Source organism: Macadamia integrifolia, chromosome 11 (genome assembly GCF_013358625.1).
Source record: "Macadamia integrifolia cultivar HAES 741 chromosome 11, SCU_Mint_v3, whole genome shotgun sequence".
NCBI lineage: Eukaryota > Viridiplantae > Streptophyta > Magnoliopsida > Proteales > Proteaceae > Macadamia > Macadamia integrifolia.
The window spans coordinates 27,076,643-27,101,442 of record NC_056567.1 but is presented as its reverse complement, the minus strand read 5'-3'; the positions used below and the strand labels follow the sequence as shown (position 1 = coordinate 27,101,442).

Sequence of the window (24,800 nt, the reverse complement as noted above, 5' to 3'; positions counted from 1 at the left end):
TCATTACAACATACCCTCCCACAAGTCCTCAATCAAAACTCTTACTCTGTTTTAGCAGAAATTTGGGTTTCCCAAACAAAACCCAGGGTCACAACCCAAATCCCCATAGCTTCCCATGAAATCGCACAATCAAAATCTAGTTTAGATATAATCTCTGGGTCAATTTACATGGTGTACAAACGATAAGAACACTCAGCTATGTACTAATTCAAGAAGACATGAATCCAGCGCTGATTGCCTCTCCAAAGGGCTAGAAGAGGGTGCCTCTTGCCTTAATTCTCTCAAATCCCCAAGTAATGTTTCAGCCTACAAGTGACACAGCCAAACTTCAGTTAGAACCAATTCATCTCTGGGCATGGAGGAAGAAGACGATCATGGGAAATGTTATGAACCAAATAAGAACAGAACGTTAGCTAGCTTCGAGGGTAGCTTTCCTCCTAGAGAAGAGATGAGAACAGAGAAGATTATATTCATTTCGTATCTCAGACACCCTTCTTCCCCACCTTCTATAGCCACTAACTAATCAATTAATAAAAAGAGATGATTCCCCTAACAGAATTCAAAGACTTCACGTGGTCTGGTCCCCTACACAAGATCATGCCAAATTGATGAGCGTTTCTTTGCCTTTGGAAACATTGTGATGGTGCGATTGAATGGATCCCAAGAGCCATGTCATCTGATGAGGTGTCATACGCATCTTTTATCACTTTGAATCGTATCAGGAAAGCACCAGTAGTTCGCTTCTATAATTACACACCATTGAAATTTTTTATGCTCTAACAGAGCAACCCATCAATGATTCATTTTTCAGTTCTTGGTTTTTAGCAAGTCTATATAATTCGTAGCTTGAGCTTCGCCGGAGAGTTTCCCGACTGAGAGAGAGCCACTAATTGAGGGGATTCCACCTTTCTTTCACCACCAACCCTCTATTTCATTCACTATCCACACACAGTTGCAGAAGCGTTAAAACAGAGTACTCCTTCCCCTTTGCCGATCCAGGGCAAGCTGCTCAAAACCACCATAGCTTTATGGAAGGAAATTGACCGACTATTTTTTCGCCCACTTATGACTCCAGATGAAACGAATAACGAATGGTGGCAATTGCAAGAGAGGAGCTCAGAGTTTCTTACTTGGGTGAGATTAGAAATAGAAGAATGATGGTTAATGGTGAAGTCTCGATTAAGATCACGAGATCAGAATCTTTCATGGTTGAAGGTTCCGAAGTAGTAACCTGGTGGTAGATATGGTCTTACCTGGTCTAATCTTTCTGAAATGGCGGAAATAAAGTCTTAAAAATGGTGGGTTAACAGATTAAACTCAATTCATGGCAAACCAGTCTTCACGGACACCTTTTTTTTTCTTGTTTTTTGGGTAAGCAATTTTTCCGGACACAAATGTATAAAAAGGGGTGAGAGCCTCTCCAAAGTCTTCAGATCATCTGCAGCAGCAGCAGTATCTTATCTATTAAGAACACAAAGCAAAAAACCTCCAGAAGCAAATCCTGATAGAGAAAATACATATAGAGCTTTTGTAAGTGCAAATAAGTAAACTGGCATACACTGCAGTTCCTCTTAATTTCCTAGAAAGATTATTATTATTTTTTTTTTTGGGGGGGTGGGGGTGAGGGGGTAGTCTCCCTTCAATGAATTTGCATCAGGGTTTCAAAACTCGGACTCGGCATCTGAATCGTTCAGGGTCAACTCTTGTTCGAATCGGTAAAAATCGATCAGATACGATGCTAATCGCTCACAATCATTAGCTGCATGCATGTGAGAGGTTGGGAGGTAGTTGGAGAGGATCCTAATTCCAACTTCCATTGCCTCATTCCTTGCTATTTGCAGCTTATGTGTATTTTATTTTATTTTATTTTTTTATTTTTATTTTTATTTTTTATGGGTCGTTGTCTAGCCTAGTCTAAGAAAGGGTGGAGGTGGGAACCAAGAGTCTTGAACCCAGACCTCATGGTAGGATGGGCTTAAACGCTCCACACACTCTACGTTAGGCACTTGTTCACATCTGTGTATCCTTATACCATGCTAAAGTGAGAGTGGTGACTCTTTGATCAGGGATCTTCAACTCCTCTTTACTGGTTTTGATGGCTCTTCTGCATGTACGGCTCAACAACACTGACACCCTCTGCCATTTAATTTTTGTTTGATATGTATTCTTGGAATAGATTTTGTGTCTAGAATGCATTCTGGGAACTCATTTCTACTCTATTTTCTTGCTTCAGAATATATTCTAGATGCATACTGTACTCTGAGAATGCATAAAAAACAGACTTAGACAGCACAGATTGGCATTTTGGGGAGCGAAAAATAAATATTGTGGAGCACACCCTCCACGCTTACCGTGTTCCAATTTGGTTTCTTGAATGAAATCCAAAATTCTCCAACTTTCTTCCAAAATGAAACGATTTTCAATCAGGTTAAAGCAGGGTTATTAAACTCGGAATTAGTTGCTGTATCCGGTCCTGCTAATTCCGACATGCAGCTGCCAGAATTGGATGAAATCTGTCCTAACCTTAGATTTTGGAAGGGGATAGGCCTCAGCAGATCCGATTCTTGAAATCCAGGGTTAAAGTACTTTTACTTTCAAACCTTCCATGAGTAGTAGTATTCTCAAGTTTCTATTATGTTTCATTCATGCAGGTTTTAAACTAAATCTCTAATCTCTTATAACAATATTAGTGAACTTAAAAGGCTTTCAGTCCTCATAAGTATCAAGCATGGTGGAGGGAGGGATTCCCAACGCAGACGCAGCAGAGTTTGCAGAGTGCTTCAAAACAACATGGAAGCATCCTTATATCATGCGCCTTGCCTTGTCAGCTGGCATTGGAGGTCTTCTCTTTGGCTATGACACAGGTAAGAATGTATCAAACTTGCTTTGAACTAAAAACAATCGTAGAAGAAGGAAGTCATGAGGAAAATATATGAGGGTTGGGAAGCTCCCATGTGGCCACGCCACACCAATGGTAGTGCACCGGATGGTGTCATCAGTAGGGGTCTGGGAGGAAAGATAATGAATACAGCCTGATATGGCCAGACATGTGTCAATATCGGCGGTTGATGCTGTGAACTAAATCCTCCATGAATTGATCAAGTTTCCAACCAACTCTCTTACATTTTTTTCCCCTCATTGGTGTATAGGAGTTATCTCTGGTGCCCTTCTTTATATTCGAGATGACTTTCCATCTGTTGACAAGAAAACAATTTTACAGGTAAAGTTTCTATTCCTTCTTCATAGCACATCTATTGAACAAAATGTAATGGTTGTTTAAAATCTAATCCTTACATATACATTCATCAATAGGAAGTCATTGTGAGCATGGCAGTAGCAGGAGCCATATTTGGTGCTGCAGTTGGTGGATGGATAAATGATAGATTTGGAAGAAAAATGTCAATTTTGGGAGCAGATTTTTTGTTCTTTGCTGGAGCAGTGATCATGGCTTTTGCCCCTAATCCTGAAGTTATAATCGTGGGAAGAATTTTTATTGGTTTGGGAGTTGGAATGGCTTCCATGACTGCACCTCTCTACATTTCAGAAGCTTCTCCTGCTAGAATTAGAGGGGCTTTAGTTAGCATGAATGCTTTGTTGATTACGGGAGGACAATTTTTGTCATACCTTATAAATCTTGCCTTCACAAAGGTACAATTGCTAGAGTAATTAATACAATAATAAACAGATTTACTTGACTAGAAAGAAGATGATCATGTGTCATACTGGCTTTAACATTTTTTTTTTCAATCTCAGGTCAATGGAACTTGGCGTTGGATGCTTGGAGTGGCAGGACTTCCAGCTCTGATTCAATTTATATTGATGTTGTCCCTTCCAGAGTCCCCTAGGTGGCTCTACAGAAAGGTAATGTCGCGAATCACTCTCACGATTTTTTTTCTACTTGCTAATAGAAAACCCTGGCTTGATGCTCTACTAACAAAATTTCTCAATTTGTTAATATTCCCATAAAAAATAGAACAAAACAAATGAAGCCATCGAAATTTTAAGGAAACTATATCCTGAAGACCAAGTTGAAAGAGAAGTGGAGGCCTTACGAGAATCTGTTGAAAATGAAATAGCAGAGGAGGGTAGCATTGGTAATGGTAATATGTTCACTACGCTGGGGAAAGCATGGGGTAATGTCGTTGTCCGCAGAGGGCTTATTGCTGGTGTTGGGTTGCAAGTGGCGCAACAGTTTGTTGGAATAAACTCTGTCATGTATTATAGTCCCACCATAGTTCAATTGGCTGGATTTGCTTCCAATAAGACAGCTCTGGCTCTCTCTCTTATTACTTCGGGTCTCAATGCTGTGGGTTCCATTGTTAGTATATTCTTTGTTGATAGAGCTGGGAGGAGGAGGCTGCTGATTCTCAGTTTGTTTGGAATCATATTTTGGCTCATCGTGCTATTTATTGTGTTTAACTTAGCTGCTATCCATTCTCCAGCAGTTAGTAAGTTAGATTCTGCCAAATTTGGGACAAATGGTACATGTCCGCATTACCTTACAGCCCCAGATGCATCAAAATGGAGTTGTATGACATGCTTGAAAGGATCTTTAGATTGTGGGTTCTGCGCTAATGGAGGCAATCGTGTAAGTACTCTTCATCCATTTCAGTTATTTGATTTGATTATCTAAATTCTCTATAGTTATTTGATTTGATTATCACACTATAGTTGAAACCTTATATTCTTGATTTCGCTTGAAATTCAGCTTCATCCTGGTGCGTGTTTGGCTTCAAATGCGGGAATGAAGAGTTCATGCGAAGGCCAACATGGTGAATGGTTCACTAGAGGATGTCCAAGCAGTTTTGGATTCTTGGCATTAGCGGGCTTGGGGCTCTACATTATCTGTTATTCACCTGGGATGGGAAGTTGCCCTTGGCTTATCAACTCAGAGATTTACCCATTGAGATATAGAGGATTTTGTGGAGGCCTTGCTGCTGTTGCTAACTGGGTAGCAAACCTTTTTGTTAGTCTAACGTTCTTGTCTTTAACTCAAGCTCTAGGCTCAGCCTACACTTTTCTCCTGTTTGCTGGTTTTTCTTTCTTGAGTCTAGTGTTCGTCTACTTCAGGGTACCAGAGACCAAAGGTCTGCAATTTGAGGAAGTTGAGAAATTGCTAGAGAGAGGTTTCAAGCCTTGGCCTTTCAACAAAGGAGAAAGAAACTCACTTGAGATGCAACCAGTCAAAGTGGTTGACTAGTACTTCTCATTTATTTTATCTTGTCACTTGTAAGGACCTTATGATGCCGTTGATTGTACCTCTTCCTCTTAGTTATGTTCTGCAAATTCCAGCACAATAACTAGGTCAACTATAGCAGTTCTATCTATAAATTGGAGAGAACTGTAGTTGTTTCGTCTACATTTACATTGGGGAATACTGTAATTGTTTCTTCAATGTACCAATTGAGGAATACTGAAATTGTTTCTTCTATCAATAAATTGGAGAACGCTTTTCTTGGACATGGCTGTTTTATCCTCTCTTTTTTTCTCTCTCTCTTTCCTTTTCAAGGGTATGGTATGGCACAATGGCATATCATTTTGTCTTACTGCAACCACATGATGCAATTCTTTGGAGGTCAGTCAAAAGGGAAAGAGAGATCAACGAAAATATACAAAAATGACACAAGAAGTTTCATTGCTCTGTTACTAATTCTTTACATGATTTCATCACAGCCCAAACACATCTTACAGGCACAGTTGCAGTCACTAAAAAATATAACTCAAGCCCTTCTATTTCTCACTCAGTACTTCCCTAATACAGTATGCCACTAGAACACCATCTGTAAGATTGATCATTACAGCAACATACCCTCCCATAAGTCCTCGATCGATCAAAACTCTAATTCTGTTTTAGTAGAAATTTGGATTGCCCAGACAAGACCCAGGATCATAACCCAAATCCCCATAGCTTCCGTGAATCACACAATCAAAATCTAGTTTACATGGTGTACAAAAAATTAGAACACTAAGCTATGCAATAATTCAAGAAGACAGGAACCCAGTACTGATTGTGAATTTCATTACCTCTCATGGGCTAGAAGAGGATGCCTCTTGCCTTAATTCTATGAGATACACACGTAATGTTTCAGCCTACAAGTGACACTGCCAAACTCGAAGTTAGAATCAGTTCATCTGTGGACATGGAGGAACAATACGAACATGGGAAAGCACCAGTAGTTTTCATCTACAAGTACACACCATAGAAATATTTTATGCTCTAACAAAACAACCCATCAATGATTCATCTCATCCCTACCACTGTACAACAATTTCATTATGAAACAAAAAGGATCACCAACTCATGAGGCATGTTCATTTTGCAGTTTGGTGTGTGAAGTTCAAGCCTTTCAACCATTAGCAAGCTTTCAATAGTTAGAAACTCTAATTGCGAATAATGGTAGTCATCAATTCAGTTACTGCTTTTAGTTCTTGGTTTTTATCAAGTTTATATAATTCGTACCTTGAGCTAAGCCCGAGCATTTGAGTTGCAGAAGCGTTAAAACAGAGAACTTCTTCCCTTTCGCCAATCCAGCTTCTTTTATGTCAAAGCAAAAATCTCTTGGAATTCTTCCACTTGTAATCCCTCCCCTATAAATTGTCATATTGTAAATTTTTGGAGCCCCCTAGCTCCATCATCAAGAATAGTAACTTCTTCTGAGATAGTTCTGCTTTCTTCCCCCTCCCCTTTTTAGGGGCTGTAATTTTTTCTTTCTTCAGAACAGTAATTTCGTCTTCTTCGACAATAGCGGCCAAGCTGCTCAAAACCACCATACCCGTTCAGGAGCGTTCTGCTTCGACTGCTTCGAAGCCTTGGTGCGGGGATTTAAGAACGTAAATGAGAGGTTTTATTGCTCCGGCATCCGTGATCAGGGTTTTTTTGTCTTTGTCGAGAGGAATCAAGGCGGGAATAGCACTGGATTCCCCAATGAGAGCTCGATTCTCAGAGAGATTGGAGCGAATCCTAGAGTCCTCTGGACCTTAGAAGTAGTGGGAGAAGGGATGGTGGTGGAAGAGTAGTGAATCTCCTTCATTGGAGCGGGAAAACCACAAGTACATTAACCAACTATTTTTTGCCCATTTCTAATTCCAATTGAAGCAAATAACGGATGGTGATAATTGCAGAGTTCGTTACTTACATGGGATTGGAAATAGAGCAATGGTGGTTAATGGTCGTTAATGGTGAAGTCTTGATTAAGATCATGAGATGAGAATCTTTCATGGTTGAAGCTTCCTAAGTAGTAAGCTAATTGTAGGTGTGTACTTACCTGGTTTAATCTTTCTCAAATGGCGGAAATGAGTTCTAAAAAATGGAGGGTTAACAGATTAATAATCGATGGCAAAGCAATCTTCTCGGACACAAATGAATAAAGGGTTGAGACCGTGAGAGAGCCTCTCCAAAGTCTTCAGATCATCGGGAGAGCATTTCTAACGTTGCAGCTTATCTGAACTTACCCTCTCTTCATCTGCTGCAGCAGCAGCATCATATATACAAAAAAAAAAAACTTCAGAAGCAAATCCAGATAGAGAAAAAGGTATAGATTTTTTCTAAGTGCAAAGACGTATACATTGCAGGTTCTTCCTAATTTCCTTCTCTTCCTTCAATGACTTGTTTTCTGGGTTCTTTTCTTGAAGCTTAGATTCTTTTGACTGATTAATTACCTTCTCCAATTACTAATATTATCACAGAACAAAGAGAACCCTTATGGTGAAGATGATCCCATTGATGTGTTTTTTCTGGGTTATTGTCTTGAAGCTTAGATTTTGTAAGATCAAACACTAAGAAACACAAATAATAAAGAGATAATAGATCCGTACGACATAGAGATTTAACGAGGTTTACACACCAGGGTGGTGTGCTACGTCCTCGGACAAAGAAGAAGATGATTCACTATGCAGAAGAGAAATTACACTCTAGCAGCGGCGAGGAAAAACTCGCCCTAAATCCCTAGCTGCCTGAAAACCCTGGAATACAATGACTTTCTCAACAAGCAACAGTACATTATATATACTCCAAATCGCCGGTCGACCCATTGGGTCGCGGTTGATCCGGTCGAACCCATACGCCCCCGCACCCCCATACGAGATCAGTGATGGGCTCCGGGCTTGGGCCTATCGGCCCAAACCCTCTGCTTCCATCACAGATCTCAGAAAATTTCTCATTCAGGTCGCCACCAAAATATGTCGGATCGGGTCAAGAATTCGAGACAAACTTAACAGATTTTTATTTAAGGAAGAGGTTCAGGTGTTCCATCTTCAGTTCATCATCATTGTCCTGAATCTCTTTTCTCCTTCTCTTTCTCTTTGAATGTAAGGGTGTCAATTTGGGTTAGGTACTGAAACTGTCCCACTAAAACCCGGAATCGACCAGTTGCATTACTAAATGGGATGGTTCTGGTTCTTCTGGGAGCTGGTTTTGAGACTGATTCAGCTTCTGTAACTTCATTCCTTGCTATTTGCACCCTATGTGTATCCTTTGATCTGGGTCTTCAGCTACTGTTTCCTGGTTTTGTTGGGGCAGTATTGGAGCTCGGGTCCCTGCAAGTACTGTTCAATGCCAGTCACACACCTTGTCATTTAAGTTTTGTTTGATATGTATTCTTGGAATAGATTTTTTGTCTAGAATGCATTCTGGAAACCTGATTCTTTTCTATTGTCTTGCTTCAGAATGTGTTCTAAACCCATAATCTACTCCAAGAATGCATAACAAATTCAGCTTTAGAGTGCACAAATGGGCATTTTTGTAAGCAATAAAGAACAGATTAAAACCCTTCAAGCTTACAGTGCACCAATTCAGTTACTTGGATTCCGAAATGAAATGACTTTCAATTAGGTAAAAGCAGGGTTATTAAACTCAGAATCAGTGGCTGGATCTGGTCCGGCTAGTTCCGATCTGAATCGGCCAGAATTGGATGAAATCTCTCCTAACCTTAGATTTTGGAAGGGGAAAAGCCGAGTCTTGAATCACAATATTAAAGTATTTTCCCTTTCTAACCTTTCATGAGTATTACTGTATTCTCAAGTTTCTATTATTGTTCATTCATGCAGGTTTTAACTAAATCTACTCTCTTATAACAATATTGGTGAACTTAGAGGCTTTTAGTCTTCATTAAGTATCAAACATGGTGGAGGGAGGGGTTCACAAAGCGGACGCAGAAGAGTTCGCAGAGTGCTTCACAACAACATGGAAGCATCCATTTATCATGCGCCTTGCCTTATCTGCTGGCATTGGAGGTCTTCTCTTTGGCTATGACACAGGTAAGAATGTATCAAACCTGCTTTGATCTAAAAACAATTGGATGGTTAGGAATCTCCAACCCAACCAATGGTAGTGCATGGGATGGTATTGTCAGCAAGGGCCCACAATGGTCAGGAAGGAAAGAGAATGAATACGCCCGATATGACCAATGCGTGTTGGTATTGGCGGCGACTGATACCGTGTAGGAGTGAACTAACTTACATTTTCTTTTCCTTTTTTCCCTTATTGGTGTATAGGAGTTATCTCTGGTGCCCTTCTTTATATTCGAGATGACTTTCCATCTGTTGAGAAGAAAACAATTTTACAGGTAAAAAAGTTTCTATTCCTTTTTCACAACACATTTATTGAGCAAAATGTAATGGTTTAACATCTAATACTTACATATGCATTCATCAATAGGAAGTCATTGTGAGCATGGCAGTAGCAGGAGCCATAGTTGGTGCTGCAGCTGGTGGATGGATAAATGATAGGTTTGGAAGAAAAATGTCAATTTTGGGAGCAGATTTTTTGTTCTTTGCTGGTGCAGTGATCATGGCTTTTGCCCCTAATCCCGAAGTTATAATTGTGGGAAGAGTTTTTGTTGGGTTGGGAGTTGGAATGGCTTCCATGACTGCACCTCTTTACATATCAGAAGCTTCCCCTGCTAGAATTAGAGGGGCTCTAGTTAGCATGAATGCTCTGTTGATTACAGGAGGACAATTTTTGTCATACCTTATAAATCTTGCCTTCACAAAGGTACAATTGGTGCAGTAATACTATAACTAACTGATTACTCCACTTAAAAGAAGATGATCAAGTGTCATACTTGGTTTAACATTTTTTTTTTTTTTCAATCTCAGGTCAATGGAACTTGGCGTTGGATGCTTGGAGTGGCAGGACTTCCAGCTCTGATTCAATTTATATTGATGTTGTCCCTTCCAGAGTCCCCTAGGTGGCTCTACAGAAATGTAATGTTGGGAATATGTTTCATGGTTGTTTCTCTCTCTGTTAAAACTTTCAGACTTGCTAGGTCTATAAGAGGTTTCTGAAACCTCGAATCTACCTTCACCTTATGATATGATCTATTCTCACCATACAAAAGAAAGATTGATGTTTTATTGGTTTTCACTGCTTTGTTGATTCATATGCTCTTCTTAATCATATGGAAGGAACATGATTAGTTTTCTACTTGCTATTGAAAACCCTGGGTTGATGCTCTTACTAAAAAAATTTCTCAATTTGTTTCTGTTCCCAAAAATAGAACAAGACAGAGGAAGCCGTCGGCATTTTGAGGAAACTATATCCTGAAGACCAAGTTGACATAGAAGTGGAGGCCTTAAGACAATCTGTCAAAAATGAAATAGCTCAAGAGGGCAGCATTGGTAGTGGTAACATTTTCACTATGTTTGGGAACGCATGGGGTAGTATTGCTATCCGTAGGGGGCTTATTGCTGGTGTTGGGTTGCAAGTGGCTCAACAGTTTGTTGGAATCAACACAGTTATGTATTATAGTCCCACCATTGTTCAATTGGCTGGATTTGCTTCCAATAAGACAGCTTTGGCTCTCTCTCTTATTACTTCTGGTCTCAATGCTGTGGGTTCCGTTATTAGTATATTCTTTGTTGATAGATCTGGGAGGAGGAAGCTGCTAATTCTCAGTTTGCTGGGAATCATATTTTGGCTTGTCGTGTTATTTATTGTTTTTGACTTGGCAGCTATCCATTCTCCAGCAGTTAGTAATTTAGAATCTATCAAATTTGGTAAAAATAATACATGTTCACATTACCTTGGAGCCCCTGATGCATCAAGATGGAGTTGTATGACATGCTTGCAAGGATCTACAGATTGTGGGTTTTGTGCTCTTGGAAAAAAACATGTAAGTACTTCTCATCCATTTCAGTTATTTGATTAAGTTACCTAAATTCTCTACCTATTCATGGTTTCACTTGGAATTCAGCTTCAACCAGGTGCATGTTTGGCTTTAAACGACGGAATGAGAAATTCATGCAAAGGCGAACATGGTGAATGGTTCACTAGAGGATGTCCAAGCAGTTTTGGATTCTTGGCATTATTGGGCTTGGGGCTCTACATTATCTCTTATTCACCTGGAATGGGAAGTGTCCCTTGGCTTGTGAACTCAGAGATTTACCCATTGAGATATAGAGGATTTTGTGGAGGCATTGCCGCTGTTGCTAACTGGGTATCAAACCTTTTTGTTAGTCTAACGTTCTTGTCTTTAACTGAAGCTCTTGGCTCAGCCTACACGTTTCTCCTGTTTGCTGGTTTTTCTTTCTTGGGTTTAGTATTCATCTACTTCAATGTACCAGAGACCAAAGGCCTACAATTTGAGGAAGTTGAGAAATTGCTGGAAAGAGGTTTCAAGCCTTGGCCTTTCAACAAAGGATCAGACAAAGGAGAAAGAAGCTCACTTGAGATGAAACCAGTCGAGTGATTGAATAGCACTTCTCTTACTTCATTTTATCTTGTTAATCATAAGGACCTTATTAGGCCATTGATTTTACCTCTTCCTTTTAGTTATGTTTCTGCAAATTCCAGCAGAAAATCTAGGTCTAGGTCAACTATAGCAATTCTTCATCCATAAATTTGGGGTTCTCCTGCGAAGCAGGGGATAAGGCTGTGAACATTTGTCCCTCCCAAACCCTGCAATATCGGTAGCCTCGTGCACTGGGTTGCCCTTTTTTTGTAGTTAATTGTTTCTTCAATGTATATATTGGTGAATACTGTAATTGTTTCTACTATGTATAAATTGGGGAATACTGTAATGACTTTCATTTTATCCTATTGCAAGCACATGAGGCAATTCTTTGGAGGTCATCATCTGGTCAAAAGGGAAAGTGGGATCGATGAAAAGATACAAAAATCACACAAGAAAGGTTTCAATTGCTCAGTTGCTATTTCTTTACATGATTTCATCACAACCTAAACACATCACACAGGGAAGCTATGTCATGCAGTTGCAGTCACTAAGAAATAGAACTCAAGCCCTTCTGTTTCTCACTCACTACTTCCCTAATACAGTACCACTTAAACACCATCGTAAGATCAATCATTACAGCAACGTACCCTCCCGTAACTCCTCAACCAAAACTCTTAAATCTGTTTTAGCAGAAATTTGGATTGCCCAAACAAAACCCAGGATCACGACCCAAATCCCCATCCACCACAAAATCACACATTCAAAATCTAGTTTAGATATAATCTAGGGGTCAGTTTACACGGTGTACAAACCATAAGAACACTCAGTTATGTACATAATCAAGAAGACAGGAACCCAGTGCTGATTGTGAATTTCATTACCTCTCCACAGGGCTAGAAGAGGATGCCTCTTGCCTCGGTTCTCTCAGATATCTAAGTAATGTTTCAGCCTACAAGTCACACGAGCCAAACTCGAAGTTAGAATCAGTTTATCTCCAGACATGGAGGAAGAAATCATCAATGTCAGTTACGGTTTTTAGTACTTGGTTCTTAGCAAGTCTATAAAATTTGTACCTTGTGCTTCGCCCGAGCAGTTCCCGACTGAGAGAGAGCGACCAAGGGAGGGATTCCACCTTCTCTGACCAGCAACCCTCTATTTCTTACACTGTCCATACAGAGTAGCAGAAGCGTTAAAACAGAAAACTCCTGCCCTTTCGCCGATCCGTCTTCAATGGCTTCAACCAGAACAGAGATCCCGTCTTCTTCGACAATAGCGGACTTGCCCACTGCAATAGCGGCCAAGCTGCTCAAAACCACCATAGCCTTCTCCGCCAAACCGCTTCCCGGCATTGAAACCATTACTAGTAGCGGTTTCACGGCTCCGGCACTGACGGCCCTCTCTTTGTTTTGCTTCACCGTACAGAGCTTGTAGAGCGTGGTAAGGGCGTCTTTCTTCCCACGAGTAGAACCATTCAGTAGCAGAGAAACCAACGGCGGAATGGCTCCGCATGCACCGATTGAGATCTTGTTATCGTCGATCAACGCAAGACTAAGCAGAGCACAAGCAGCGTTCTGCTTTGACACCTCGGTGCCAGTTTTAAGAACGTAAATAAGAGGTTTTATAGCTCCAGCATCCGTGATCAGGGTTTTGTTGTTTTCGTGCAGAGACAGATTCAACATAGCTGTTACAGCATGCTCTTGCGCCCATGGGTCACTGCAACGGAGGAGAGGAATCAAGGTGGGAATAGCACCGGATTCCCCAATGAGAGCTCGATTTTCAGATCTATTCTTAGCGAGAAAACGTAGCTTCTCTGCAGCCGAGCTTTTGACAGAGATGGACGACGACTGAAGACCTTCCACGCATTTCTTCACGGCTGGTTCAAGATTTTCCGGAGGAGCGTTGTCGATGATCTCCGAGGAAAGGTTCTCGCGTTGGAGTAACCCTGACCATGGCTCCAGTGAAGATTTCCTGTTAGATTCTGGTTCCAGATCTACAGCATCTTCAGAGTTGTGAACATGATCAGGTGATGGCAGGCAAGCTAACCTCCGCAACTCTCCAGAGATATCGCTACTGCAAGCAGAGAAATCGCTGAAAGTTTGAGAAAAGTCGAGGAGATCAGAATCGGGAACAGAGGGCTCGCGTGGCCTTCCACTCTCCACAGCGAGCTCTCTGAGTCTGAAATCGATAACGGATTCCGACAAGTACTCAGAGACGGCGGCGGAGGTGGAATTTCTGTCAGCAACAGCTGGAAATGAACAAGAACAGTCGTTCTCGAATAGATTGGAACGAATCGTTCGCATGGATCGACCTGGAGTCCTCTGGACCTTAGAAGCAGTGGGAGAAGAGATTGTTGAGGAGTAGCGAATCTGCTTTGTCGAAGGAAGTTCATTGGAGTGGGAATCTCCTGCTAACGAAACCATGGCGGAAGGAGGCCACTCCAACCGAACTGAGAGAATCGTTCCAGTGAAGACGAAGAAATGGAAGCATATAGTGAAAGACAGCCAAAACCCTCTTCGCTGTTTGCTTTGCTTTTTTTATAATGAAGAGAAGCAAAAGCTGCTGCTTCAAAGATTCTACAATGGTGATTCTTCTCCTGATTACACCGTTACCGTTACAGTAACCATCACTTTTTACCCTTTTTTATATTTTCGTGGAGTTGATGGGTCGTGGGGTCCACTTCTCTCATCATTATGTGAAAATGTTACCTGTCATCTTTGTACTTTCTAAAAAAGGTAAGATCAGATCAGACGGTTTTGAGTGAGGATGATGCTTAGTAAAGATCAACCACGAACCATCCAACGGTGGTAAATGGAACTCCAAAGGCTACAACATAATGCGGGATTCACGAAAGTTCACTCCCCTGATCCTTTTCCGATGATAAAAAAGCGTCACATGAATGTTAACCAGCCTAGGTTGTCGGCCTCAATGTCTCTAATGAGTGAAGTGCCACGCGCCTCTCTCGCCTAAAGGAGGAGGAGTGAAGACACTCTCTCACCGCTAAAAACTGAAGTATATATTAAAAGGTTTCAAAGCTTGGGACCGATCTCAATCGATACTACCAAATGGAATTAATACCGGTGGAATCATATGAGTTGGTATTCAACGTGACAGGGTTGCAACTTAACCCTATTTTATAAAATTTTCGTTTTTTTGTTTGAATCCGTGATAAGGAAATAAATAGATACGATACATATCAAATTCAGGACCGACGTGTTTGTATCTGAATATTTTCTATTCATAAGAATACCTCTAAATGATACAGATGTGGATGGAATTTGAATTTTCAATCATGCATTTATTCTCTGACTTGTGTAATTCAGACATCCCTCCTCCCAATGAATATAATTTACTCTTAATCCATCTTTCTAAGTATTTTTAACTCTTTTCTTTATTCTCTAGAATCGGTTTAAACTTCAAGAACTTTTAACATCATCAATTGATTATTGAAAAAATTACACTCCTCTCCCTTGTATGTTTCGAGTATTACACTTAGACCCCCTGTGAAGTTTGAAATTACAACCGCACCCTATGCTGTTAATTATGTTGAAAGTTCATGTTAAATGACTCATTCACCCCTGGGTAAGAACACAGTGGTTGAGGTCTAAGTGGGTTAATGATTCATTGGTGAATAGAAATTCTGGCAATTCAAAGGGTTTAGGCTCATCAGAAGTGGTTTCTTCTCTAATGTCGTAATGATCTTGTCTGCGGCAGAAATCCAAATGAAGCTCCTTCACGTTGTTCTACTTCCTCTTCCTTCATCAATTCCTTTCTTCCTTTGCACATTCTTTCACTTCCCAGTTTCCATTGATACAAAGGTTCCAGCTTTTATCCAGAAGAGCTCCTCGAACCAAATGAATTAAGGTTCAGAAGGTCAAGAATCCGCATTTTGCCTCTCTTCTATTCTCCTTGCATAACGGCTATTTTGGAGATCGGAACTCAGAACAACAAAAAGCAATTAATGGAAAACCCATTGGATGCAAGCTAGAGATGGGATCTTAAAACCCTTTTTTTTTTTTCATTTTTCTAATGGTTGTCTCACGTGTCCTCCTTTAAATACCCCAACTGTCAACTTCGGTTTCGTCTTCGATTCTTCTCTTTTAATCTCTCCTGTTTCTGAGCTTTGGAATTGTGAAAGGAAGCATGAAGAGTGGCTGAAACTTGAAAGTAGTTGCTGAATTGAAGATCTTGATTGGTGGGTTAACAGAAGTTTGAGGAATTAAGAGGAGAGGGAAAAGATTGATAAGTACGTGCTTGTGAGAGATATTGGGTCTGGGAATTTTGGTGTGGCGACGCTTATGAGGAATAAGGAAACCAGAGAACTTGTCGCCATGAAATACATTGAGCGTGGATACAAGGTTTGTAAAATTTTGAAATTATTCGATGGAAATGGTCCTGATTTTTTATTTTTTTGTTTCAAGTCTGTAGTAGTAATTTCAATTCCAGTTCGAATTTGTTGTTTATCGATTGAACTCTGTTTCAATTCAATGTTCTTTCTGTTGTGGCAGATCGACGAGAATGTGGCGAGAGAGATCATAAACCACAGATCCCTTCGACACCCGAACATAATCCGATTCAAGGAGGCATTTTTTTTTTTTTAAAACCATGTTCAAAATCTCTTCGCATGTTACCTTCAGTTGATGTACTTAGGGTGAATATGCCGCAGGTGGAGAGCTCTTCATCGATTAACAAATCCGATTTTCAACGAGATGTAATATCTTCCAACGAGATGAACCACCTTCAATTGTCAAAATCTTCGATTTCAGAGTTCAGAAACCATGGAGGAATGAAGAGTAGAAGTTTGGAGTGTAAACCCTCCATCGATAATAAGTTTGGGGCAAATTCGTCATATCCTATAGACTAAGGGTATTTTGGGGTTTATGAAAAAAATGTTATACACTTAACGGTTCCTCACTCACGGTCAAGGTACAATTGATAGAATCTAAAACTTAGAAGGGAAAGGGGTGTAATTTCAAACTTCGTAGGAAAGGGTTATATAATACTTGAAACATACAGAGGAGGGGTTATATAATACTTGAAACATACAGAGGAGGGGAGTGTAATTTTAATCGGATCAAATAATTATTTTTCGAATAATTTGGATTTTAATCCAGATACCCTTTAATTGGATACGAATACCTCTAAATGAATACAAATACGAATTCAAATTCAAATTTTGACTATCCATTTACATCCTTATCCATGACTAGGGGTGTTAACCGGTCGGGCCGGTCCGATTTCGATCGGGCTTAATCGGGCTTGAAGACTTTCAAAGGCTACACCGTGTCCGCCCATTTAACTAATCGGGCTTAGTTATTGAAGGCATGGTACACTTTATATTCGGTCGGTCAGCCTCAGGCTATAATCAAGTTATCTTAATCGGGCTTTAGTCGAGCCTTAACCGGGCTACGGACATGTGTAATGTTAAACGGGCTTTAACCGATTTTTAAACGGACCCTCTTTAAAATGTGCTCTTATATTCTGGCCCACTCATGCAAGCCCAAAAAAATGACAGTAAATCAATAAATGATACCAAATATAACCATTATTTAAAATGTGAACATGTCTTTACTTTTTAGTTTTTATTCTTTAATTTTGGAGGTAAAATAGGTATTCTACAATCATTAAAGGGTCAGGCCAAGTCGGTGCACAATAGGCCGGTCTCGGTGGGGCTTTATTCGGTCGGTCTCAATCGGGTGTCAGATGGTCCAAGTAGCAAAACCAAGACCAACCATTTATAAACAGGCCGAGCTCAAGCCCAACACGTTTAATAAATGGTCTGGGCTAAGCCGGTCTATAAACGGTCAGTCTCGATCGATTTAATCGGGTCAGGCCACGAATTAACACCCCTATCCATGACCATTAAATTTCAATAGAACAATTTCACCGATACACCAAGATCTACTCTCCATGTTGTGTTTCATCATGGCTTAAAGAAACAATATTCAGCGATTTACTCCTTCAATTTGAACCAAAAAAAAAATTCATAACAAACGTACCCCCAAATAGAGCCATTCCGTTGATATAATATTTTAGATATATATTGGGTATATATTAGGGTAATTTACACCGCCACCCCCTGGAGAATGCCATTATTATAGGAACACCCCCTCTCTTTCACCAAATTAGACTCAGACCCCTTACTGTCAGTCACCTTTAAGAAAGAATTTGAAATGACATTTTTACCCTTTTAACTAAAACAAATAAACAATCGTATTTTACCTTACCTCTCACTGCAACAGCAGATACCACTGGCGGTTCAGCTTCTTCTCCGGTCACTGGCGGTTCCAACTTCTCTCTCTCTCTCTCTCTCTCTCTCTCTGGCTGACTTGGGTTCTCTAAATAAAAAAACCCAAATGCTTAGTCATGGATTTTCAATCTTCACAGAAAAAAATTCCTCCAGATCGGAAATGGAAAAGGATCGAGTGATCACCGCCGCTAATGTCACTGCCACTAACAGGCATTGCAGATCTGACTCGGGAATCAAACACGATTCCAGTAAAATGATAAGCTTTTATGCTGTTACAATTTCAAGTTCTGAGCAGAGTTGATCATCCCTAATATCCCGCAGCAGATCTGTTTCTTCTTCTCCTCTTAGATTTATTATTGTTTTCACAATTTCAACTCCTGAGTGATCAGATTTAAAGGTCAACTCTTGAAAATGAAAATGGGGAAGGAAGCAAAACCAACGACAAGGGTGGGGGAGAGCGATCAGATTTAAAGGTCTTCCCTTGACCTCAGTTGCTAACTCTACCGAACCGTTTCATCCATTTTTCTCTTTGAAAGAAACCAAAAATCCATTTTCTTGAGTGATCAGATTTAAAGTCCACCACTGCATCTAGCCTGGTTTCTTTCAAGATCAGATTACCGCCGCCGTGATCGTTGATGTAGCTGCCACCACCGGTGCTCGATCTGAGAGAAAGGTACAGTAAACATGGGATCCTGCCGCCGCCGCCGCCGCCGTGATCGTTGATGTAGCTGCCACCGCCGGTGCTCGATATGGGAGAAAGGTACAGTAAACATGGGATCCTGCCGCCGCCGACATCGCCATGATCGTTGATACAGCTGCCACCGCCGGTGCTGGATCTGGGAGAAAGGTACAATAACCATCGATTTGAAGTTAGGACTTATTAGATGGGCATTTTAGGTACTTCACATTTAGTAAGGGCATTTTGGTATTTAACATAAAAAACAGTAGCTGACATCAGCATATAAAATATATTCTTTAACGGTGACTGACGGTAGGGGGTCTGAGTCTAATTTGGTGAAAGAGAGGGGGTGTTCCTATAATAATGGCATTCTCCAGGGGGTGGCGCTGTAAATTACCCTATATATTATGATCAATATCGATACAGATTGACGGACACGTATGATCCAATTATTATTATTATTATTTTTTTAACTAACAATATGATTTGCATAGCCTTAAAGTTACGGCCGTAGAGCGCGTGTAGAAATGGAAGCGCGTTGGAGTAGAGTTTTCTGATTCATGTGTATTGTCCAATAATTACAGCTGGAGAGCTGGTGGTGGTTGACGCTTCGGTTCAACCAAAACCCAACCTCGAAATGGCGGCAAACCCACGTGATTTCGATTTGATTCAGATTTCAAAGAAAAAAAGAAGAGAAGGCAGTGAAACCTCCTGGGACGGTGGGAGTGTGGGACCTCTGATACCTACTGACCATTTGACAGAGCAATTAAGTTGGTAAACAGACTAGGAGGAGACAGGATTCGAGCACGTGTGCGGAGTTGGGTTGTCTTAGTCAACGTCATGTCAACCGTGCGACGATTAGAGGACTATCTTCAGGTGGTGGATGTGGACCCTTTTCCATTGTCTTTTTAATTTCACCTAATCACGACTCACGATGCCGTAAGATTGCTGATGAACCAACCACGTGAAAAATACGTGGCCGTATCAGATGGCATTTTTCGATTTTAGCCGGACGGAGTTGATTAGACGACACATAGTTATTAAATTCGTATTAGAGAATTATTCAGATGATGAATTATTTGGATTAATTTGTTTCGTTAATTTAACGATTCGATTAAAATATCAGTCCGAAAAGTGAAGAAAATAAAATTTGAATTCGGATTTGGATTAAAAAATTATTCGTTTATAAAAATAAAAGGCGGACAAAAAATTTAAATATTATTTTTAATATTTGCAATACTTGTTTCATATTATCTATCAGTTATCATATGTACGCAACATACAAATGATATGAAAATTAAAATTTTAAATTTTAAAGATACAAATATTATATTTAGTCATCTCTTCTTTTTTTATTCAAACTCATTTTCTATTACTCAAATAATTGAATCAGAGAAAGAGAGACTGAGAGGGGGCCGGGGGGACTGAGCACAAATTCAGCTAGACCCATGTCACCCACCATGCATGTTCACCTTAAAGACTATAGAGAGAGTAACAACTATAAGATTTAATCAAACCAAAATGGGGTGAAAGATTTTATTATTATTATTATTATTAAACTTTTTTTTTTTTTGTAGAAGTGTGAGAGATTACCTTAAGAAAAATAAGCTTTGTCAATTTTTATTAAAAAAAAGAAGAAAAGTAACACTAGGATAATAAATGCATAATATTCACATTATTTTCTAAAGGCTTATTAACTTATTCAAGATAATTTTTTTTTTTTAATAATATGAGATAAAATTCCGTTATAATTTGGATAAAATTTGGTTTGGCCGAATTATTAGTGAATTTAAAAAAAATCTATAAAATAAGTGAATTTTTTATTTGATTCGGATTCGGACCAAATTATTCATAAAATTCTGTTCAGCCAAATTATTCACGTTTAATTCGGAGAATTTAATAACTAGGGACGACACTAACACTAGTAGCGACAGCATTCATGAGAGGAAGAACCCTGACACGGTTCAACGTATCGGTGTCAGCTAATATATGTCAATATGTAACAATGGTATAAGAGAGGGTAAAATGAAAAAAAAAAAATTAAGATATCCATATTTTGAGGGATAAAACCAAGACGAGTAGCAACATCAATACCGAAGGCCATCCCCAAACGAACCCAGATCATCTATAATAGCTACACCGATGTAATGAGTATCCTATGGTTGAGAGCACCAAGTATACATCCTAAGGTGCTTCCAACCATCGGATATTCACTGCTGTCCCGTATTCACTACGCCCATGGAGCTGCCATGGTGGATTTTTTTGTCCCAAATAGTCTAGTCTAAAACAGCCATACACCCCCTCTTCAAAAGTTCTATGGACAAAAATGGAATCTATAATTAGGTAAAGGATTCTTTGAGCCATTGACATACAGGAGCATACTGACAAGATGTGATGGGATGGTTTGTACATAGAATGGGCGACAAGATCATTTTAGAGGAGGGAGAGAGGGGGTCGTTGGCGTAGTCTTTGCCACTATAACCTTTTGTCATAAGTTTATTGAAAGAATCCTCAAGAGGGAGGGAATTGGTATATGAAAATTCGTGGGGAACTTGCTATTAGGTCATAGTCTAAGGTCGGGAATGTAATTTTCTCTTAATTTTATTGTGTTTTTTTTTTTTCTTATGTTATTATTATTATTTTTTTACATGTTTCTTACGTTTCAAAAAATAGCTTATATATGAAACGGGGATAAAGTTATATACATTATGATCCTTCCCAAGACCCACGATGATGAAAACCTTGTGTGTTGGGTGAGCGTTATTTCTTTTGTTCCAAATATAACCCAAGTTTATAACTCAGATCCTCTCCAGCAATTGGGCTTTCTAACACACGTTCAATGTGTTTGGGTCTTAAAAGGCCACTGCATCCTGGATCCAACTCCTCTATCGTTAGGCATGGTTTGCACCTAGAGGTGTCAATGGGACGAGTTGGGTTGGGGCATCTTAGCCCAAGCCCAAGCCCAAGCCCAACCCTGTCGAGCTTAGCACAACTTAATCCAGCCCAACATAGTACAATTGGTTACTTGGTTGCTTAATCTTGATACATTACAAAGGCCAAAGACTAAGATTTTCTTATATATGTAAATTACAAAGGTTAAAGACTAAGGTTTTCTTACATATGTAGATTGTAAAAAATAAAAGACCTTTTTCTATAAGTACATATTTTTAACAATTAATATATTTATATTTTATGTACTTAATTTACAAGGTTGGTTTGGTTGAGTTATGTTGGGTTGGGTTGGGTTGGATTGGGTTGGGTCAAGTTGAGTTGGGCTGGGTTGAAATTTCAACCCAACCTTGGACGTAAAATTCTCGACTCTAACCCACCTAATGAACTGAAATCTTAGCCCATCGCCCTGTTCTAGCTTTGGGCGGGCTAGGGCATATTCGGGCTTTCTTGTCACACTTATCTACAACACATTTGTGGCTGCTGTGAACCCATCCCAAGGGGCGTTGGCTGCGCGCACGCCGTGCCGCGCCACAGAGGAGCCCCACGACTGCATCCCAGCCGTCCATCTGACTAGACTGCTTCGTACGCACACGAGCTCGTATCCATGGCGTCGTCCCTTTGTGTTTGGGGTTGCCCTTTCTCAGTTTCCCTTTCTCCCAAGTCCCAATGGTTCAGACCTGCTATGAGGCCGATAGAGAGAAGATGAAAGTGAGTTTGGACGGGGAGAAGGTAACACTGGTTCCCTACATGAGAGAGCACGTACCCAAGTACCATGAATGGATGCAGGATCCATCACTGCTTCAAGCTACAGGTTCAGAACCACTAACTTTGGACCAAGAGTACGACATGCACCTCTCTTGGACTCAGGACCCCAATAGTAAATCTAATCTCTCCTTTGTTCTTCCTCCAATTTCTCTTTACCCTCTCTTTTGTTTTAATCCTTTCTTAACAATTTTTTCACGATGTGCTGTTCTTCCTTCCATGATTAAATGATTGCAGAGCACACTTTCATTGTCTTGGATAAGAAATTGGTTGTAGGAGACTTCTTCCATGGAGTTCCCCATGTCGAAGGTCAGTAATTTAATTTCTGGGTTTCATGTGTTGGGCTTTAGTAATTTAGGCAGTTTATACTTGAGGGTTTAGAATGGATATCTACTGTGCTAGTTTCATATTCATCATCTGCGTATTTTTTGGGACATTTTTGACTTTCTTAGTTGAATTGCTACATTATTCTTTGTTTCAGCTATGGCTGGTGATGTGAATATATACATGAATGACTTGGACGATTCACAACTAGCAGAGATTGAAATAATGATAGCTGAAAACAAGAGGTACCAACCACAGACTATTCCTTCAGCATACCTTTTGTGTTATTAGCAATCTTGATTTCTTCTTTACTTTACTTAACTTCCTATAAAAATTTATGTTTGAGATGAGATAGCCTTCGATAATGGGTGACATTAGTGACACTTTAGGTGATTTAACCAGAGTCACAAGCTTCTGATCCTAACATTTCCTTGCCTCTATTTTCTATGTTACAAGAGCACTAATAAGTTTTCCTGTATTTGAATTGACCTTTGGAGACTTACAGGGGGATTTTGAGAAATCCAATATGCAGTCATGGATACCATTATTTGATTCATGAAATAAGCCTGCTTTTGCCTTCCAGGGTCTAAGATTCAAGTGATGACACTAGCCTACCACTTGGGGGGAGGGGATGGAAGGGCTAATTTCTTTCATTTTATCTTCGTAAGATAGTTTAATCAATTAAAGTTAACAATTGTGGAGAAATGGTTTTTCATTCTTAAATTGCTTATCATCCTATTCTTGTCAGCATAGTCGTGGCAAGGGGCTCGGAGAAGAATCAGTCTTGATGATGATGGCTTTTGCAGTTAAGAATTTTGGGATCAACAAATTTCGTGCTAAAATTGGAGAATCGAACATGGCATCCCTCAATCTGTTCCGGAAACTGGTCTCTTTCTCTCTCATGATTTTCCATTCATTAGACAAAAAAGACCTCCAATTTTTATGCTTGTGGATGAAGTGAAGATGCATATTTGTATTTATGCATTCATTAATCCATGTCGAATTCCCTTTTTGCATGACTGTCCATTAATTGGACTACACTTCGTTCATACAAAACTTCTCTTTTTGATAATTGAAACATCTAATGTTCATTTTCTATATATGCAGGGCTTTGAAGATGCTTCTTATAGTGAAATCTTCAAAGAGGTAAGGATTGTGAGCTTCTTCCTGGGTAGAGCATCAATAAAATCAATTAGGGCATCAATAAAATCAATCATTTGTTTGACATTTGGTGGAAATTTATGCTACCTTCCTGTAAACCATGAGGGAAGTTTATGGGGACATGGAAGCCACCGGATGGTGTATTTCAAATGGGCATATACTAGGACATCCTCTAACCACTTAATTGGTGGACAGTTTTTCTCATTTCTGAGAAAAGCCAATTGGAAAAGTTCTTTGTGGTGTGCATAGAAATGAATTATCTAGTTGTACTTCACATAATTCTATATGGTCGTTGAATATATTGTTCTTGTTGAATAATTTGACAGGTGACATTAGAGTTGCTAGTGAAGGAGCCCAAAGCCGAGGAGCTGCAAAGTCTATATGGTAAACTGATTATGCATTCATAGCCATCGCAGATCTGTCTTATCAAATATTGATTAAACACCTGAACTTCATCATATCAATTCATGTTATTTTGCCCTTATTCACCATCTTTTCGCTTTGAAGCTCTGAAACAGTCCACTGCTGTGTCCCCCCCCCCCCCAAAAAAAAAAACATATTGCTTGGAACTTGGGCATTAAAAGTTCTAAAAATCCATGTCACATGCAGCCTTGAGTCCTTGACAACAAACTATTACTTTGCTGTTATATTCCACAACTTAAAGGAACTACCTCTCAATAAAGTTAGTGTTAGTCATGTTATATTCAATATGAGATCCAGGAAGAATATCTGCAAAAATAAGTTGAACCGAAGTCTGAACATGAAAATATTGGAAGTACAAAAGAGTCAGAGGCCGCCAATTCCTCTAAGGGTGGAGGCTTTTCTATGGGTCGTGACACTGAATCGGTTTGCTTGAGTTTGAATCAGTATATTATGTCCAATCTTGGCTCTTAACCATGACAGTGAATCTAGAGTTGCAATCTTGGCTCTTACCATGACAGTAAACCCAGTTGTTGGATGGATCAGCAGAACATTGTTTAAAACTTAGGCTGCGATCCCAGGA

At 39.8% G+C, this 24,800-nt stretch overlaps 4 protein-coding genes and 2 long non-coding RNA genes across 6 annotated transcripts; 4 read left to right on the top strand and 2 right to left on the bottom strand.

Moving 5' to 3' along the window:
- The first annotated feature begins 2,728 nt into the window (after nucleotides 1-2,728).
- Nucleotides 2,729-5,442, top strand: LOC122093726 (inositol transporter 4-like). Its single transcript, XM_042664174.1, has 6 exons — nucleotides 2,729-2,864; nucleotides 3,150-3,220; nucleotides 3,313-3,648; nucleotides 3,754-3,861; nucleotides 3,974-4,588; nucleotides 4,709-5,442. Exons 1-6 carry the CDS (start codon nucleotides 2,729-2,731, stop codon nucleotides 5,198-5,200), a joined length of 1,758 nt encoding a protein of 585 aa, XP_042520108.1. The 3' UTR covers nucleotides 5,201-5,442.
- A 168-nt stretch (nucleotides 5,443-5,610) lies between these two features.
- Nucleotides 5,611-7,692, bottom strand: LOC122093729. The gene is made up of 3 exons (XR_006144540.1): nucleotides 7,566-7,692; nucleotides 6,461-7,463; nucleotides 5,611-6,102 (listed from the first exon to the last, which is right to left on the bottom strand). It is a non-coding gene; the product is annotated as an uncharacterized LOC122093729 (long non-coding RNA).
- LOC122093725 (inositol transporter 4-like) lies at nucleotides 7,350-12,030 on the top strand. Its single transcript, XM_042664173.1, has 7 exons — nucleotides 7,350-7,572; nucleotides 9,046-9,255; nucleotides 9,493-9,563; nucleotides 9,656-9,991; nucleotides 10,096-10,203; nucleotides 10,497-11,111; nucleotides 11,193-12,030. The coding sequence occupies exons 2-7, from the start codon at nucleotides 9,120-9,122 to the stop codon at nucleotides 11,685-11,687; spliced, it is 1,761 nt and encodes a 586-aa protein (XP_042520107.1). The 5' UTR covers nucleotides 7,350-7,572; nucleotides 9,046-9,119; the 3' UTR covers nucleotides 11,688-12,030.
- Nucleotides 12,031-12,108: 78 nt separating this feature from the next.
- Nucleotides 12,109-14,269, bottom strand: LOC122093728 (U-box domain-containing protein 4-like). The gene is made up of 2 exons (XM_042664175.1): nucleotides 12,746-14,269; nucleotides 12,109-12,621 (listed from the first exon to the last, which is right to left on the bottom strand). The coding sequence occupies exons 1-2, from the start codon at nucleotides 14,090-14,092 to the stop codon at nucleotides 12,550-12,552; spliced, it is 1,419 nt and encodes a 472-aa protein (XP_042520109.1). The 5' UTR covers nucleotides 14,093-14,269; the 3' UTR covers nucleotides 12,109-12,549.
- Nucleotides 14,270-15,305: 1,036 nt separating this feature from the next.
- On the top strand, nucleotides 15,306-16,422 carry LOC122092746. The gene is made up of 2 exons (XR_006144288.1): nucleotides 15,306-16,027; nucleotides 16,178-16,422. It is a non-coding gene; the product is annotated as an uncharacterized LOC122092746 (long non-coding RNA).
- A 5,722-nt stretch (nucleotides 16,423-22,144) lies between these two features.
- On the top strand, nucleotides 22,145-24,288 carry LOC122093582 (N-acetyltransferase 9-like protein). The gene is made up of 6 exons (XM_042663936.1): nucleotides 22,145-22,427; nucleotides 22,550-22,621; nucleotides 22,794-22,881; nucleotides 23,390-23,522; nucleotides 23,744-23,782; nucleotides 24,124-24,288. The coding sequence occupies exons 1-6, from the start codon at nucleotides 22,217-22,219 to the stop codon at nucleotides 24,202-24,204; spliced, it is 624 nt and encodes a 207-aa protein (XP_042519870.1). The 5' UTR covers nucleotides 22,145-22,216; the 3' UTR covers nucleotides 24,205-24,288.
- Nucleotides 24,289-24,800: the final 512 nt, after the last annotated feature.

Bases quoted from the DNA above. Each gene is read 5' to 3' on its own strand.
- LOC122093725 (XM_042664173.1), top strand. From the start codon at position 9,120: ATGGTGGAGGGAGGGGTTCACAAAGCGGACGCAGAAGAGTTCGCAGAG. The intron at 9,564-9,655 runs GTAAAAAAGTTT...ATTCATCAATAG, and splicing joins AGAAGAAAACAATTTTACAG to GAAGTCATTGTGAGCATGGC. The intron at 10,204-10,496 runs GTAATGTTGGGA...TCCCAAAAATAG, and splicing joins CTAGGTGGCTCTACAGAAAT to AACAAGACAGAGGAAGCCGT.
- LOC122093582 (XM_042663936.1), top strand. From the start codon at position 22,217: ATGGTTCAGACCTGCTATGAGGCCGATAGAGAGAAGATGAAAGTGAGT. The intron at 23,523-23,743 runs GTCTCTTTCTCT...CTATATATGCAG, and splicing joins TCAATCTGTTCCGGAAACTG to GGCTTTGAAGATGCTTCTTA. The intron at 23,783-24,123 runs GTAAGGATTGTG...ATAATTTGACAG, and splicing joins ATAGTGAAATCTTCAAAGAG to GTGACATTAGAGTTGCTAGT.
- LOC122093728 (XM_042664175.1), bottom strand. From the start codon at position 14,092: ATGGTTTCGTTAGCAGGAGATTCCCACTCCAATGAACTTCCTTCGACA. The intron at 12,622-12,745 runs GTACAAATTTTA...TGTGACTTGTAG, and splicing joins CTGCTCGGGCGAAGCACAAG to GCTGAAACATTACTTAGATA.
- LOC122093726 (XM_042664174.1), top strand. From the start codon at position 2,729: ATGGTGGAGGGAGGGATTCCCAACGCAGACGCAGCAGAGTTTGCAGAG. The intron at 2,865-3,149 runs GTAAGAATGTAT...ATTGGTGTATAG, and splicing joins TCTCTTTGGCTATGACACAG to GAGTTATCTCTGGTGCCCTT. The intron at 3,221-3,312 runs GTAAAGTTTCTA...ATTCATCAATAG, and splicing joins ACAAGAAAACAATTTTACAG to GAAGTCATTGTGAGCATGGC.